At 39.1% G+C, this 18,765-nt stretch overlaps 1 protein-coding gene across 1 annotated transcript; it reads right to left on the minus strand.

Annotated features, from left to right (window-relative positions):
* Positions 1 to 1,154: 1,154 nt before the first annotated feature.
* mtmr6 (myotubularin related protein 6) lies at positions 1,155 to 18,544 on the minus strand. Its single transcript, XM_051681908.1, has 14 exons — positions 18,343 to 18,544; positions 16,854 to 16,973; positions 10,447 to 10,609; positions 9,938 to 10,095; positions 8,866 to 8,994; positions 7,161 to 7,295; positions 6,316 to 6,448; positions 6,113 to 6,222; positions 5,259 to 5,384; positions 4,792 to 4,841; positions 4,490 to 4,690; positions 4,250 to 4,384; positions 4,044 to 4,170; positions 1,155 to 2,343 (listed from the first exon to the last, which is right to left on the minus strand). The coding sequence occupies exons 1-14, from the start codon at positions 18,364 to 18,366 to the stop codon at positions 2,029 to 2,031; spliced, it is 1,926 nt and encodes a 641-aa protein (XP_051537868.1). The 5' UTR covers positions 18,367 to 18,544; the 3' UTR covers positions 1,155 to 2,028.
* Between the last annotated feature and the right edge of the window lie 221 nt (positions 18,545 to 18,765).

The raw sequence follows: 18,765 nt of genomic DNA on the forward strand, positions 1-18,765 counted from the left end.
CTTAAAAGCATGTACTTTCCCATCACCACTGAAGTACATACTTTTAGTTTATAGTATAAGTAGGCGAATGGGGCACAACCAGTCTTGTTTGAGGTGTTCCATATTTGCCAATCAAGTTAAAGGGACAGTTCACTCAAAAATAAAAATTCTCTGATCATTTACAAACCCTCATGCCATCCCAGATGTGTATTACTTTCTTTCTTCTGATGAACTCAAAATAAGATTTCTCAGATATCTCAGCTCTGTACTGTAGGTCCATTCAATGCAAGTGAATGGTGGCCAGAACTTTGAATCTCCAAAAAGCATATAAAGGCAGCATAAAAGTAATCAAAATGACCCAGTGGTTTAATCTTTAGAAGCAAAATGATAGATGTTGGTGAGAAATAGATTAATATTTTAGTTCTTTTTTTAGTATAAATGCTCCTCCCTGCCCAGTAGGTGGGGATATGCACAAATAATGTGAATCATCAAAGATAAAAGAAGAAGAATGTGGAAGTGAAAGTGGAGATTTATTGTAAAAAAGGACTTAAATATTGATGATTCTTACCCAAAATCTTTGTTTGTGTTCAGCAGAGGAAAGAAAGTCATACACATCTGGGATGGCATGAGGGTGAGTAAATGATGAGAATTTTCATTTTTGGGTGAACTATCCCTTTAAAGGTCTACGCAGACACCACCTAGACAAAAAGCAGTATCAAGACTCTAGACAAACATCCCCAAAAAGGTCCAGGGTTTACAACATTCTTAAATAATTTGATTATGTTTAGGCCACAGGTATTTGCTATAGTTCTCCATTTTCTTTTATACAGTTGGTAATTTTGTATGTGACAATGACAGATTGCTGCTGATTTTTCATGTAGATTTGTAGCCATAATGATTTACTGTTAGCTCATATAATCACCTAGGAGTAAAAATGACCCTTGTCCTGCTCTATGACATCACATTAACCTCCGAGTTCCTAACTAACCCCTCTTATCGACCAGACTGCACATGGAACCCTTGTAAGTGGGGCATCTCTGCTGAAATCCTTCATCCTGGACATCATTAATCTTGTCACCTTTCTCCCTCTAAGATAACAGTGACATGGAAGGAATGGAGTTGAGTCCACCCAAAATAGTGCTCTCAGTGGCACAAATAATTTTTTGAGTCACAAGTTCATCAGCTTTTTGTTTAATCTTTTTTCTTATTAGTGCTATTGCCATCCTTTAAAAATGAGCAGCAAAAAAAAAAAAATAAAAAGCTTTTTTTAAATGCAGATGATGGATATAACAATTGAATTGACAGATTTGCCCTTCCATTTATCTCTTTGTCTGTCGTACATATGGAGGTCATGACAAGTGCAGTGCCTTCACGTAGAGTAAACAACTGCTCGCACACACATACACACATGCTCACACACACATACACACATGCTCACACACACACACACACACACACACACACACACACACACACTCGCAAACATACTTCATCCATCTCACAACAGAATATACAAATCATACATGTTTCCAGTCCCCTAAGATTCCTTAATTCTTTAAATCATGTGTTCAGGGGGGGCCTGGGTAGCTCAGTAGTAAAAATACGCTGGCTACCACCCCTGGAGTTCGCTAGTTCGAATCCCAGGGTGTGCTGAGTGACTCCAGCCAGGTCTCCTAAGCAACCAAATTGGCCCAGTTGCTAGAGAGGGTAGAGTCACATGGGGTAACCTCCTAGTGGTCGCTATAATGTGGTTCATTCTCGGTGGGGCGCGTGGTGAGGCGTGGTGAGTTGGGCGTGGTTGCCGCGGTGGATGGCGTGAAGCCTCCACACGCTATGTCTCCGTGGCAACGCGCTCAACAAGCCACGTGATAAGATGCGTGGGTTGGTGGTCTCAGGGTTGGTGGTCTCAGACGCAGAGGCAATTGGGATTCGTCCTCCGCCACCCAGACTGAGGCGAATCAATACGTGACCACGAGGACTTAAAAGCGCATTGGGAATTGGGCATTCCAAGTTGGGAGAAAAAGAAAAAAAAGGTGTTCAATGGTGTCCTTAGCAGGTCATTCTGGCCACTCCAAACTCCAAGGTGACCACTGCTGGCTCACTCTTGGAACCAAAGGATCCAGGCAGCTCTCCATAGCCATTTTCTGTGGCACTGCTTCCCTCTACAGTCCGTTCCCCACCAGCACTTGCTGGAGCATCCTCCATGGCCTCCACTCCAAACACCTCCTCCTCCTGCTGCACATCCTTCCGGCTGTGAAGAGGGGCCCCCAGGATAAGCGACTGAGGTCGGGGAGGGAAACTACGCTCCCTGGGAGGTGTCCGAGGCTCCAGTGGAGATGTGGTCACCCCAAACTTTTGCAGCTTCTATGGAAACAGGAAGCAAGAGAGTAAGTGTCATTTCAGATGAACAAAGGAAACACATAAGTGTATAGACCTTAAAGCACGTTCATTACAAAAGCGAAAAGAAAAAGCTAGCCGAATCGTAGACAAATGGTGTGTGACAGGATGTGCGAAGACAACGGCTTTAACAGTTCTTCCTTTGGTGCTTAATGTCGTATGTGCATGCTTTAGACAAGTGACCCAACGTTTCTTATTGGTCAGTGAGTTTGTAATCCCTGGACAAAGAAATAAAAATAATAAAAAAAGACGACACACTGACCAAAGGAAACCTTTGTTCTGCCGTTAAACAAATTTCCGCCCCCAGTGTGAATAGCTCCATAGGAACACATTGTTTCTATGTAAATTCTTGTCTAAATACTCACACTTGGTGTGAATAGTCCCTTTGTCAGACTGTAGTAGACTCCATATTTAATTTGACATAAAGGAAATTAAGAATTACAGTCTGTTCTTCCAATCAAGAAAAGTTCAGCCCAGGGGTCTGGGTGGCTCAGTGGTAAAGACACTGGCTACCACCCCTGGAGTTCACTAGTTCGCTAGTTTGAATCCTAGGGCGTGCTGAGTGACTCCAACCAGGTCTCCTAAGCAACCAAATTGGCCCGGTTGCTAGGGAGGTTAGAGTCACATGGGGTAACCTCCTCGTGGTCGCTATATTGTGGTTTCGTTCTCAGTAGGGCGCGTGGTGAGTTGAGCGTGGATGCCGCGGTGGATGGCGTGAAGCCAAGAAAAAAAAGTTCAGTCAATAAAGGTATAAAATAAGTAGTGCTGTCAGTTGATTAAAATTTCAATCGTGATTAATTGCATAATTTTTTGTAGTTAATCGCAGATTTCGAAGTGTAATGACTCCGGGTGGACAGATTGCAAAGGTTCCGCCCATCCAACCTGTGTTTATGCTGGTTTATGCTGCTTTTTTATTTTATTTTATCCCCTTTTCTCCCAATTTGGAATACCCAATTCCCACTACTTAGTAGGACCTCGTGGTGGCACAGTTACTCACCTCAATCCGGGTGGTGGAGGACAAGTCTCAGTTGCCTCTGCTTCGGAGACAGTCAATCCGCGCTTCTTATCACGTGGCTCGCTGTGCATGACACCGCGGAGGCTCATGCTACTCTCTGCAATCCACGCACAACTTACCATGCGCTCCACTGAGAGCAAGAACCCCTAATCACGACCATGAGGAGGTTACCCCATCTGACTTTACCCTCCCTAGCAACCGGGCCAATTTGGTTGCTTAGGAGACCTGGCTGGAATCACTCTGCACGCCCTGGATTCGAACTCACAACTCCAGGGGTGGTAGTCAGCGTCAATACTCGCTGAGCTACCCAGTCCCCAGGTTTATGCTGTATTAACGGTAAATGCGTTAATTGTGATTTAGAAAAATTTATGTTTGAAACTTTTTTAATTAATCACGTGTTAATGCGTTCATTTTGACAGCTTTAAAAAATACGTATTTCTGAAAAATGGTCCACAATTCAAACTCTCACAGATTTGTTTTCCTCCGTGTCAAATTAAACATGTTGTCAGTTCTGACCAAGGTCGTTTGATCTCTGAGAGAAACTTAGTAACTGGTTTCCCCTCACACAATAATCCATGACTAATCTTTTTTCATGGGAGGTTAGCGTTCATGACCCAAGGGTTAATTTTCAACAAATAAACCATAAACTCACAGTCTTCAAGGCTTGCACTGTGGCTAGTAGCCCTTGGTTGCTCTCTTTCAAGGTTAGGACGTGTTTAAGAATGGACTGTCGAGGGTGCATGGAACGGTCGTATTGATGGTACATGTTTCTCCAAAACCTGCAACACAAACCATTACTGGTTGAAATCTGGCAGTCTAAAGGAACAGTCTTTAATAAAGAGAGTTGGTTACGCATACTTGAAGTAGTAGGCTTGGGTGGATGGCTCCAAAACTGGGTGTGATTCTGCAAAGCTCACACTGTACACAGGATTTAAGTAATTCTGCTTTTCACTCAGCAGGTGAGCCCACAAAGAATATGTCCTGTCTTTTAACCTGTAATTATATAAATATATATATATATATATATACAATATATGAAGTAAGGCCTTTGAGATGATAAGAGGGAAGCGAATGCATGTTTGTGTTTCAGATACTCACTGAAGTTTCTCTCTCTGGCGTTGGCTGTTGCCCAGAAAGTTGCCAAACTGGCAGGAGTGCACGTGCTCATGGATCTGAATGAGAAACCACTCACTAAACTCGAAGGCCTGAGGAAACTGCTCAGTCAGCTGCCATACACACTCCAGGAACTGAGTGAAAATGGGCGATACTTCTTTATGGTCACCGTGCAACTGATCACACCTGCAGGAAAATACCGGGGAACATCTCATTGTTATTTCATTGACTTTTCCAGCAACTTGAATCATGAATCAACCAGTGTGCATCTGTGATAACATGCCAACCTGTCTGCAAACTTGTGTCCAAAAGAGATCCAGTCTTTCTCAATAAGTACCTGAGAACAAGGGGAAAATACTTTAGCAATAAATAACACAGTCAGCATGATATAAAATTGTGTAGTTTCTAATCTACTTAAAGGAATGTTCCTGGTTTAATACAAGTTAAGCTCAATCAACAGCATTTGTGGCATATTGTTGACTATTACAAAAATAATTTTGACCATCTTTTTCTTAAAAAAAAAAAAAAAAAAAAAGACATTTCATAACAATTGTGGAATGGCCCCTTTCACATCCATTGTAACTGCCTCACTGGAAACCAGATTTTTGCTTTGTTTAAAGAAAATGAGAGGCAAGTCAAAATTATTTTTTGTGGTAATCAATATTATGCCACAAATGCTGTCAATTGAGCTTAACTTGTATTGAATCTGGAATATTCCTTTGACCTTTATGTCTGACTTATGATAGGCTCCTACCATGAAACCTTTAATGGTGCGGTAGTAAGGATCCATCAACAGAGAGCCCAGAGAACAGACCTGAGCCGTGCGGTCCCATCCATCTGAACAGTGCACTAAAACACTGGCGCCCTCTACAGTCACAGCCTGGTATTACAAAAACATTTATGAGATGCCATCTGTTGAATTCATTCACAATGAAAGGCAGTGCTCTTGCATCCTTTTACAGTATCCTAACCAGATGTGCCAGTAATGCTCCACATAACTATATATATATTTTTTTCCCTTTTCACCCAATTTGGAATGCCCAATTCCCAATGCACTTTTAAGTCCTTGTGGTTGCGTAGTGATTCGTCTCAATCCGGGTGGCAGAGGACGAATCTCAGCTGCCTCCGCGTCTGAGACCACCAACCCGCGCATCTTATCATGTGGCTTGTTGAGCGCGTTGCCACGGAGACATAGTGCGTATGGAGGCTTCATGCCATCCACCGCGGCATCCACGCTCAACTCACCACGCGCCCCACTGAGAACGAGCCACATTATAGTGACCATGAGGAAGTTACCCAATGTGACTCTACCCTCCCTATCAACCGAGCCAATTTGGTTGCTTAGGAGACCTGGCTGGAGTCACTCATCACGCCCTGGGATTCGAACTAGCGAACTCCAAGGGTGGTAGCCAGCATCTTTTACCACTGAGCTACCCAGGCCCCCCCACATAACTATATATTGAACATCAAATACATTCTGATTGGTTGTGATTGTGCTAAGTCGAATAACATTTTCATTTTCAGTGTAGACAAATGACTTGTCACTGGAAACGTATCACATTGCACCTGGTTAGGACACGTCATTAATACTGAGATTCAGAGTTTCACCTTGGCAAGGAATCTAGCTGCATCTATGATGGCTTTGATATGACGCAACCATCCGCTGCTTTCCAATCCAACCAGGCAATCAGACATGGTGAGGGAGCGCGTTCCTACCACTACGAGAAACAGATAGGTACCAAGACATTAACGATTCACCATAATTAAACGAGAATCAGGTAACCAAAATCCAACTTGTTAGTGTCTCAGACCTTCCAAAAGCTTCTGCAAACTTCCCCTCATCACATGGATGTTCTCAATGCCCACAAACTGGAAGCGGATATTAGAGTAGTTGTCTTCATTCTCGTAGCCTTTGCCTGCCGCACGATTCGCCAATGCATTCAACTACCAAAAGAAATCCACACAGAGCTTAAAGGGATGGCTCACCCTAAAAATAAATTCGGTCATCATTTACTCACCCTCATACTGGAACTTTCTTTCTACCGTGGAACCCAAAAGGAGATGTTAGGCAGGATAACAGTTTCAGTCACTATTAACTTTCACTGAATAGAGGCGAAAAAAATTACATGAGGCTGTCAGTCCCTAGCATTCTGCCTAACATTTACTTTTGTGTTCTACAGAAGAATGTAAGTCGTACGGGTTTGAAACAACTTAAGGGTGAGTAAATGACAGAATATTCATCTTTAGGTGAACTATTCATTTAAAGTCGAAGTACATAACTTTTCAGTGTTAAAATACTTCTAGCTTAATATGCGGAGACAACTACATGTCATTCATTCATGTTCATTTACGCAAAAATGGTAAACACTGTGTCTTTGTGGCACTATAAAAATTCCTGCGTGTGTTTTGAGAGACCCGCCTAGACATGTCCCAACAACTTTCTCAACCAATGGCATGAGTTGTGGGCGGGACTATCTCTTTGTTTGATCATCGGCAGATTAGTGGCGTATTCAGAAAGCTGTTTTGAAAACATTGTTTATTTTTGCAATTTCATTTGGTGGTGCTAGTGTCACAGAAATTACATACTTCAGCATTAAGAATCCTGTTCTGGTCAATCTACTAAACAGAGGAACATAAAAATACCATGATGGGTTACCTTGGGCCGTGTGTCCATTACATAGACATATCGGCTGTTATGATTGGCCTTGCTGATGGCCTGAAGCATGTGCTCATCTTCCAAACACCGTGCGCTAAAGCCAGAGAGAGGCTGACTGCACCGGCACACAGCCGCCTGGGGGCATGACACAAATAACACAAATGATTCCCACTCTGAGGTAAAATAGACTCATTTCTGCATATGAAAGCAGGGTAGAGGAGGACAGAGATAATTCACATAGAATTATCGTTTTAATAAGGCCAAGTAAAATTACTCCTGCACTGTAAATACCATAGTTGTGTAGCCTATGTGAATGAGCGTGTGTAGCATAGTCTGCCTCTGTTTAACAAGCCATTTTCTGTTTACAATTTATGTAAATTAATTCCTTATCCAATACCAAGCAATAGGAAACTTAACCTATATTCAGAATGGAATGATAGCATACTACTTGCTGAATACTGCACAGTAGGGATGTAAACAGTACCAGTACTTTGGTACCAAGTCGATATTAAAATAAAAAAGCTGTCACAGTACCAGTGTTTATGCAGAACCGGTAGTACCGAGAACCATCTTGCACGCTGTCTGACTGACACAAGAATACTTTCAAATGCTCACACATGAATTTGACATATTTGCAAAAAAGTAAATTTTACATAATTGCATATTTCATCTAATTAAAATCGTGATAGGTCCTAGTGTGACTATTAAACCGCAAAGGGATGCAATTTCATGAAATAAATATACAGCAAGACTGTGCTGTGCTCTTTACAGTGAATGTTGTAATAGATAACATAACAGAGTGCTTATTCACTGTGAAGCGCATAGTACCTGCAGACTATGTTTATATAATTAAGTCGCAATATTTTGTGCTTTAATAATCACACTGGGCCATTTAAACAACTGCTTATCCGGAGTTGTGAAGATACTGTCAAAAACACACGCAAACTGAAAAGCCTTCTTGTCAAAATAAAAGCTCGATTCAACTTGCAATAGAAAAATTTAAATACTAGTAAAATTTAATATTCATTAAACTGAAAAAAAGAAATATCTCACAAGCAAGAGTGCTGTTGTACTGAATAATTGTTTTTATCCATTTTTCCATTTATACTGTGATGATCTGTTGTGCAGCACTTTATTCGACAAAAAATAAGACCAATGTTGCGTTTTAGATTATGCTGTGAGGATCTATACAGAAGCACTTAATTTGATAAAAAAAAAAATGCAATGGTATGTTGAAAAGCAATTGTTCTATTTTCATTTTATTAAAGTTTTATGACTTAATTTGATTAGACATCATTTTGATGCTGAAGTTGAATTCAACTTCAAAACATGGACTTAGATTTGGAAAAACACTAGATTTAAAAAAAAAAATGTTTCATACTTGGAAAAAAACTTAAAGCAATGCTTACGTAATTGAAAAACACTTGAAAGAAACATGCAGTTGTTTTAATTTATTATTTACATTGATATTTATTTATTTTTAAATGCTGAAAGTGTTTTCAATATTATAATATCCATTTTTACTGTGGTATCTAAATTGTTAGCGTGTGAAATTTTACTGGTATTGGTACCGACTGCTGAAATGTTGGTATTATGACAACCCTACTGCGCAGTATACACTATATACAGAAAACCCACATCAAGACATACATTCCATCATTGCCCTTCCTTTCTCACTAGCAGCAAGAGATCAATCCCTTTTTACCTTCTTCTCCTGGTAGAAATACGTTAGGACAGGAAAGCGGCCTTTACTTCTAAACTTGGAGCTTCCGACAATGATGGGTTTACTGGCCGTAATGGGTACGTATAAGTCTCTTGGATATGTTTCACACACCTAAAAACAGATAAGGTCAGACAATGCACCAAATAAAACCAATATAACATTCATATATGACACCTGCCAAGGCCACTTCAATATAACTAATGTGTATTATATACCATATGTACACAATAGAAGTATCAACCTTTTGTAAAGGAATTTTTCCTCCCAGAATGAAAATTATGACATCTGCAAGCAATGGGATAGGGGAAGAGTTTCAGTGAATAACGGCTATCATATGATTTCAGAAGAATTGGAATATAGTGCAACGGTCTAAATTGATGGTGCTTTTTTGTAGTTTTGGGAGCTTGACAATCAAAACATCTCCTTTTGTGTTCCACAGAAGGTCATATGGGTCTGGAACATCATGAGGTTGAGTAAATTAATTTTCATTTTTAGGTCAACTATCTCTTTAATATTGAGAAAATTGTATGGCATTGTAGCACAGAAGGTACTTGCATCTAAAATAACGTTTTGATGGAGCTGGAAATATTTGCGTGGCCATAGGGTTGTTTACTTGATTATCACTTGAACTGGATAACGACTGAACCTGGTTTCATGCTAACTACATTACACAAACAGTAGTCTTTTGTCCTGAAGGACATTATCTTCTAATTTAGGTTGCCTGACATCCTCAGGAGACCATACTGTAGGACAGACACTTCCTGAATTAGACTCAGCATTGATGTTAAAGGGATCGTTCACCAAAAAATGTAAAATCCTAATTTATTCACCCTGTAAATGACTTACATTCTTTGGTGGATCACAAAAGGAGATGCTCGGCAGAATGTTAGCCTCAGTCACCATTCACTTTCATTGCATCTATTTTTCCATATAATGAAAGACTAAGGCTGTCTAGGAAAAGGGTGAGTAAATGATGTCAGAGTTTTCATTTTTGGGTGAACTATGCATTTAAAATAAAGAGCAAAGATAAACTTGACTATGTTTCCCAGTCTACCTTGTATTCCCTGTTAACGTCTGTCAGTTGCCACTGGTCACATGGTACACCCATTCGCTCAAACTCAGCTCCGAGGTCTATGAGTTGCCACCCTTCCTCTCTCTGTTGGTCGTTCTGCTTTGGATTGTAGGAGAATGCATACAACTCACCATAGGACACTGCCAAACAGAAAAAAATAATAATGAATGAATAAACTTTACAAAGGTGAAAAGGAAAGTCAAAGTATTCATATGACCATCTGGAGTTCAGGCTGATAAACACATGTCCCTGACCTCAAGCCAACAAAGCATGACCACAATATATGTCAGAGGATAGTCAATAACCAAGTCTCCTCAGTGACTTTCAGAAAACTTCCACAGTCTAACTATGTTTTTGTAGGGTAAAGCATCAAGCTTACAGCTCCAAAGTCATGGGTTAAATTCCCATGAAACACATCATGATAAAAAAGTACCTGCTAAATGCAAATGTACCTCTGCAGTAATGAGGGTGGACACATGGATTTTACCCACCTGGTCTCAGCAGCCTGAGCAGAGAGCTGTAGATGTTGTGGCAATCACGTTCTCGCGGAATGACAAAGTGGACAACCCGGAAATTCCGGCACTGAATGAGGAGTGGACAGCCAGTAGTCGTGAGAGAAAGCTTCTCCACAGAAGCGATGTGATGATGCAGAATCTAAAAACATACACAAACATGATGACTTAGCATTTACACAATTACTTCGATTACAATCCTTATTGAGGACATACCATAGACTTGTTTAGGTTTTATATAAAGCTAATCTGAATTACTACATACAGTACCCTAACCTTAACCCTAAACTTTTTGCATTTTTAAAATTAAAATCAACAAGGTCTGGGTATTGATATAGATTTCCCAATTTAAGTCAGACTCACAAGTTCTTGATTCAATTCGATTCTGATTAATTTGGGTATATTTAAATTATAATGTCCATTTTGCATACATATAAAATAATATTTTCTTATGGCTAATGCTGTTAATTATTAACTTGGTACATTACGAAAATATTGATTTTAAATTTTTTTTATAATAATACGTTTTTCATCATTTTGGTAACATTTTATCTTTTTTTAAATGTACAAATTCCATGTATTCCATTAATAAATATGATGTCTTGAAATTGCATATTATAAAGTACATATATATATATATATATATATATATATATATGAAGATTTTTAGAAGAATACCTCAGCTCTGTAGGTCCTTTTAATGCAAGTGAATGGTGACCAGACCTTTCAAACTCCAAAACAAAAATCACACAAAATCTTTGTTTGTGTTCTTCAGAAGAAAGAAAGTCATACACATCTGGGATGGCATGAGGGTGAGTAAATGATGAGAGAATTTTCATTTTTGGGTCAACTATCCCTTTAACAAGACAGGAGTTGCACAGCTTCTTTACCGCATCCGTGCTATGTGTGATTAGAATTAAATGTTTCTATTTTTAAAACTGACTGTAAACAACAGAAATACGCCTAATTTAAAAGAGACATTATTCAATCACAAATGGATTGCGTGGATCTCATCTTTGGATGCACATTACATGGAATGAGTCAAACCAAACTTTTACCCTCAACATGCAGTGAAGGATCTCTGCGCTAAACTTCTCCGCCAATATAATACTCAATCACTGGCAAACGAAATCTGAAAATGTACCAGTAAGTGGCTAATCACAGACATTTTTAGTCGCATAGTGCACAATTTGGTTGCATATGCAATTGATTTACTCGCAACAATCTTGAGATTTAAGAATCGATATCGGGAATTGTTCAAATTAAGATCACAATGCATTAGAAAATCGTATTTTTACCCAGAACTAAAAACAACAATAATTTACATTTCCCAGTGAGGACATGCCCAAATGTCCCCCAAAGGAAGACTTCAGGGGATAGATTTGTCCCCAAAAGATAGCCATCATAGCCAAGAATGTACAGTACAAAAACACTATTCAAGATAAATAATTCAAACTCCCATTATCCTGCCAGATCAAAGTGCAGTCTGATAACAAGATTATCAAAAGACATTTTCAAAATCTGCAATTCTACTTTTCTCTTCTGCTTCCTCTTCTCAGCTTTTGTTCCCCTATCTTTAAGACATACACGTGAATGTGATGTGCATGACCATGACAAGGGGAATTGAAAAGACACATGATTACCATATTCAATTAACTACACAACACTATTTGGAAGGTCAAAATCTGGGAAGCTTTTAAAATGCGAATTTATCTGCATTTTCCATTGGCATCGTGACTCAGGCTCCTGTTGTCATTGATCATTGAAGTGTGCACATGATACATAATGCATAGGAAACAGAAGGCCCTACTGCATGCAGAGAGAGACGTTCTGTGCAAGCGGTGACTGAGAGTAAAGATGCAGATTCATTCTGCTTGGGTTCCAGACTGTTATGTGAAACACTGTCACAAACTACCAATCATCCAGTTAGTTTTTAAAAGGAGGTGGAAGTCTCAGAATGTGGTCCTCAGGTCAGGTCTCATCTGCTCTTAAACTAAAATAGGACTTTGGGTGCCCCTGTAAAAATAGGTTAGCCTAAAACTGCTTGTGTGTTCGCAAAGTTGTTGTAAGGCGGATACACGCCTACACAGTACAATACACTACAAAATTCCATGACAATGGCCTTCTTGGTGAGATATTAATGTAAAGTCATTTATGTCTAAAGTGAACGTATACATTCGACTTACAACGTAAATGCAGCCTAATAGATCTGCAGCTGTCTAGTAGGTTGTGAATATTAATCAATCAATAACAAGACCACTTGCTGCTCTTGGCTGGATAACTTTTGTTGCTTTAAAAAATATTGATGTATTATAATGATATAATGAGGACAAGTAATTTTATTCGTTTTATGTTACATTTCATTACTTTTTTTAATTTCTGAATGTTTACTTGAATACTTGTTACTGCTGTTAAAAATCTTTTTCCATTGTTATAAATTCTATAGATTTGTGTCTTTGTTCTATTGTTTTAATTTGTTCAGTTGCTTGTTATTTGTTTCTCTGTTCTTGCTTAATTACTGACTATTTACTTGAATAATTATATTAATTGATAACTTGAAACAGTGTTAACTCAAATTAGTTTTCAGTTTTCAAATTTGTTGACATTTTAATTTAAATGTACCCAAATTAATCTGAATCAAATCGAATCGAAAGCTTGTAAATCAGAATTATGGATGCACCGATGTATTGGCTGCCGATATTTATTGGCCAGTTCTTGTCCCAATTAAAACTATAGGCATATCGGTAATAAGCACGAAAATGCCAATATGAAAAACCGATGGTTTATTTACAATTTGTAACACACTTTGCAAAAACTCTGTGAATTCAAATGCACAATGCAGAAATAATAATAGTCACAATATGTAGAAGGGTTGGTACTCCTAAGAATATGTAATAATCCATTTTTAATCTTTCTCGCTCTCACATTAATGTGGAAATAAATGGCATAAACGGATGTGACTGTTGTAAAAGCGGCACTTACTTATAGGCCACATAATGAGGGAAACTATCCAAAACGCTTTGAAACCAGCAGATTTTGACTGCTGAGATATCAGAAATTATATATTGGAAATTATGTATTGTTAGAAAAGTAAACAAAGCTTTTAACCTCCTTAAAGAGTTTTAAGCATTCCTAAGTGAAACAGAGATCTGATGACAAAATAAGCTTGTGGCAAAATATCGGTATATGTATCGTTATTGACCTATAGTTTTCATATCAGTGCATCACTAATCAGAATTTAATCGAACTGGGAAATCTGAATCGATACCCAGTCCTATTATATACTTCCAAATATGTATTGCGTAAATAAGGTGTTGCTGTGTAGTTGACAAGCCATTGACATGCGGTTGCTAAAGTATTCTGGGTGATTGCTAGCTGTTTGCTTACTGGCCCAAGTCAAAAGAGCCCAACCCCCAATGCTATATGACATTTTGATCCCTAAATATGGCTCGAGTATCTCCTTCAATGTAAGTCCATGGTTGGGCTGTAACGATTATGAAATTTGGCTGACGATTAATTGTCAAACAAATAATTGTGATTATGATTAATTGCCTGTTGTAGGGCTGTGGCGATTAATTGTCTCTTTAAGGGCTTTCATTATTAATTGTCAGCTTATTGTTATATTTCTTAAGGTGTGCTATTTTCTGCATGTGTGCTTCATTTTTACACATTTAACTTGAAACATAAAAACAAAATAATAAAATAAGGATATGTGATTTCCTTTTAAGGCTTTAAAAACTTATGAATGACTTGAAAAATAATGTTTTAAATATCAAAATATTTCTTATTAATATATGTCTCTCTTTTTGGTCAATTTTACATTTACACTGTTGTTTTTTTAATTCATATATTTTATATTATATATTTTTATAAAAACAAAAATATTTTTTTATAGTTATATAATATTTTATTATATTATACAATAGTAAAATATTTTTGTCCTAATTTCTTCACTTTCACACATTATTTTAAAGCTCTTTGATTAAATCCACGAGCCCTTGTTTCTCATGAAGCAAAACTTTTTAGATTTTGTTTCATCATTTCATCACTCCACACAAATAGAGTAAGCGTGTGCCTCCTCTTCTGTGTAGCTGCATGTATGAACCAGGAACATTTGCCAATACACGATTGTTTAAAGTGAAACTGGAGCATTTTGCGTTCACCATCACAGTTTATACTTATTTGTTTGTATTTTCATGGGAGTTTGGCACAAGCCTCTGCTTACAGCGCACGCATCAGAGCGCTTCACGCGCTCTTCCGGACAGGAGCTGGTTGACGTCTGCGGTGCGGCTCAATGACGCTCTTGAGTTCAACTGAATGACACACAAATGTGCCATTGATGGCATTTATACACTATATTGCCACCCATCCAAATAATTGAATTCAGTTGTTCCAATCACTTCCATGGCCACAGGTGTATAAAATGAAGCACTTAGGCATGCAGACTGCTTCTACAAACATTTGTGAAAGAATGGGCCGCTCTCAGCAGCTCAGTGAATTCCAGCGTGGTACTGTGATAGGATGCCACCTGTGCAACAAGTCCAGTCGTGAAATTTCCTCACTACTAAATATTCCACAGTCAACTGTCAGTGGTATTATAACAAAGTGGAAGTGATTGGGAATGACAGCAACTCAGCCACGAAGTGGTAGGCCATGTAAAATGACAGAGCGGGGTCAGCGGATGCTGAGGCGCATAGTGCGCAGAGGTCGCCAACTTTCTGCAGAGTCAATCGCTACAGACCTCCAAAGTTCATGTGGCCTTCAGATTAGCTCAAGAACAGTGCGTAGAGAGCTTCATGGAATGGGTTTCCATGGCCAAGCAGCTGCATCCAAGCCATACATCACCAAGTGCAATGCAAAGTGTCGGATGCAGTGGTGTAAAGCACGCCGCCACTGGACTCTAGAGCAGTGGAGACGCGTTCTCTGGAGTGACGAATCAAGCTTCTCCATCTGGCAATCTGATGGATGAGTCTGGGTTTGGCAGTTGCCAGGAGAATGGTACTTGTCTGACTGCATTGTGCCAACTGTGAAGTTTGGTGGAGGGGGGATTATGGTGTGGGATTGTTTTTCAGGAGCTGGGCTTGGCCCCTTAGTTCCAGTGAAAGGAACTCTGAATGCTTCAGCATACCAAGAGATTTTGGACAATTCCATGCTCCCAACTTTGTGGGAACAGTTTGGGGATGGCCCCTTCCTGTTCCAACATGACTGTGCACCAGTGCACAAAGCAAGGTCCATAAAGACATGGATGAGCGAGTTTGGTGTGGAAGAACTTGACTGGCCTGCACAGAGTCCTGACCTCAACCCGACAGAGCACCTTTGGGATGAATTAGAGCGAAGACTGCGAGCCAGGCCTTCTCGTCCAACATCAGTGTCTGACCTCACAAATGCGCTTCTGGAAGAATGGTCAAAAATTCCCATAAACACACTCCTAAACCTTGTGGAAAGCCTTCCCAGAAGAGTTGAAGCTGTTATAGCTTCAAAGGGTGGCCGACGTCATATTAAACCCTATGGATTAAGAATGGGATATCACTTAAGTTCATATGCGTCTAAAGGCAGATGAGCGAATACTTTTGGCAATATAGTGTATATTCGATTACAATTCCCTTATTTGGGCATTAAAATGTGATCGGAATAAGAATGCCCAATAATCGCGGTTGTCTCAAATAACCGCGGTTAAATCAAATAATCGCGATCAGACGGTTATTTAATAATCGCAACAGGCCTAGTCCATGGGATTTTCTCACCTGTTTTATTGTCCGCCAGATGAAAAACATAAGTTTGATCACTCAGGAAAGTATTAGCACATCCAAGCCGCAAGATTTGAGGAATCACTATCCGTAGCACAAACAGTGCAGGACGAGTTATGCACCATTGTTCTCTAATCCTAAATAAAAGCAACTTTACTTTGCAAGTATAAGTAACAGGAGTATTTAATGATAAACTCTGTTTGCCAGTTCTAGCAAGCGTCCCCTGACCTCCAAACTACTTCTAACAGTATGTTGGGAAGATGATGAGATAAGGTTAATTATCTGCAATCCACTCACATACTCAGACCGACAGATCAGTGGACTCTAAATGTGGCAGATTACGCCTTGTGCTATGTGGGTCATTGGTATTCATGTCCTCTCCTGGCCTCCCCACACTCTCGTATTCACTCGGCCTCCAGGGTAAACTCAGCCGACAGGTTTCCACAGAAACAACGTCTACTGCCAACGTGAGGAATTCGTAACCTCATTCCCATGATCTACTTCACTATAATCTGGTAAACAAAATGGGTGGCTTAGTAGTACAGTACGTCAACACCACTATGTCGGTCACACTGGAATTCTTTCTGCAATAGAGTCCTGAAAAATAACTTCAATGGAGTTTTGAGGGGTTGTTCATACCCATATCTCCTGGGCACTGGCTGTATTACTCTCCACAAAGATCAGATGTGTGGCCGTCAGGTGCAGGGTTCCTGTGGTGGACTTGTTGCTAAAGCGATCCAGGAGCTTTACTTGTTCTACCTGTTGAGGAGAGCAACAGTCACAGTGAACAATATCTTACCAAGACAACACAGCTCAAATTAGGTTAAATTATCATTTCAACAAATCACTTTTCAAATGTATTGAGATGAACCTAATCATATTCCCTGATAGCACACATGCATAACCCAGACATCTATTTGATGTGTTTACATCTGGAAGACAGATTTTTAATGTTGTTTGGTCATCTGCGATACGTTTATAAGACGTTTACTCTCAGATGTCAACAAGACCTTCATCAGATGTCTTGAAGACGTTTATGATTTAGAATGTTTTCTAAAGATGATCTCTGAGATGTATGTGTCCTATATGGGGATGCATTAGGAACCATACTCTAAAACTAGGAGTTGTAAATCATGTTTTTTTCTATACTGTATCTTCAGTGATAAATCATATTTGTTTTCATCTTCACATCCTTCATCACAATGTGGTCCGACCACTTATTTTGACAGAAGGGAAACATGATTAAAGGTTCAGTTCTGTAAAAATGACTAAGACACCAAACACAGACATCAAGAGACATCCATTCATAATATCTAACTATTGTATATTACAATGAGGTCTGGCTCTGTTTCCCAGCAACTAGCCTGCAGTTAAACAACACACTTCCTGTGAGCACAATTAAACCTGCAGACATTACAAAACAAATAGTAAGTAAGATTTTATGAGGAAATATAGTATGGTGGTGACAAGAGCACAGTGCATAAAAACTTAATAGTGTTCAGGTATTCCAAGAGCAAAGTCACCTCAAACTGTTCAATGGTCTGGATTTGATTTATTGAAAATACATTCAAATATCAGCATGAGGACCTAAAAAATGCATAGAGGGCAATGACCTAGACTTTAAATAATATACAGATAGTCATACTGATCAGTTATTGTTGACAATATGTGACCGCATATACAATCAGAAATATGGCAGTTTAAGTGCTTTTTTTTTTTTTTCATTCATTACATCACTCTGGTCTGACGTGATCAGGCAACATAAAAAGCAGGATCAGCCTCTAAGGCCCAATATTTCCAGGACAGTTCCGTTCTGATCAGCTTATACATCTGGAACTTTTTTTAAATGGCTACACAGGCAGAAAACCTCTGTATTTAGATCAAGGGCACTAGATTCAAGCACAAAACCGTCAAATCGACTCATCTAGACCAGACTAGATGAATATAGACACCGATATCGCCCTATGTGTTCTTTAAAAAAAAGGATTTAATATTTTAAGATAAATCAATATACAATGATCATAATATATTTGCGTGAGTTTACGAGTGTTTGTGTATTTTAAGTTATGACTGATACTGCCACACCAGGACAGATCTTGCAGAATTCCTGCATTTGCTCAGTTTGTACCTTTGGTGTGCGGATGTGCTCCATGATGCCGCTGTTTTTGGCGTGGTCAGCAAAAGAAACGGATGACAGAATCCTAAACAGATGAGTTCACACATCGGATTAAAAAATTAAGAATAAATCCGTCTCCTTTTGAGGCACGTTCAAAACATCCTCTCGTTCACTTGCAGCTAATAGTCTCTGCTACTCTGTCTGCACTTCCTACTTGGGGCGTGTCTGTGTGAAAAACAGATTGATGCATTCTGGGAAATGTAGTTTTATGACTTCACGTTTTCCCGATTTTTCGCAGAAATTTAAAGAAATATTCCAGGTTCAATACAAGTGAGGTTCAATCGACAGTATTTGTGGCATGATATTGATAAACACAAAAATTAAATTTGACTGTCCCCTCCTTTTCTTTAAAAAAAGAAGAAGCAAAAAGCTGGG

The sequence above is a fragment of the Myxocyprinus asiaticus genome, chromosome 41, assembly GCF_019703515.2.
Source record: "Myxocyprinus asiaticus isolate MX2 ecotype Aquarium Trade chromosome 41, UBuf_Myxa_2, whole genome shotgun sequence".
Classification (NCBI taxonomy): Eukaryota; Metazoa; Chordata; class Actinopteri; order Cypriniformes; family Catostomidae; genus Myxocyprinus; species Myxocyprinus asiaticus.

Excerpts from the sequence above, each read along its gene's own strand:
- mtmr6 (XM_051681908.1), bottom strand. The coding sequence starts at position 18,366 with ATGGAGCACATCCGCACACCAAAG. Across the intron at positions 4,842-5,258 it reads GCACCATTAAAGGTTTCATG|GTACTTATTGAGAAAGACTG; the intron begins GTAGGAGCCTAT and ends CCTTGTTCTCAG. Across the intron at positions 4,691-4,791 it reads GGACACAAGTTTGCAGACAG|GTGTGATCAGTTGCACGGTG; the intron begins GTTGGCATGTTA and ends ATTTTCCTGCAG.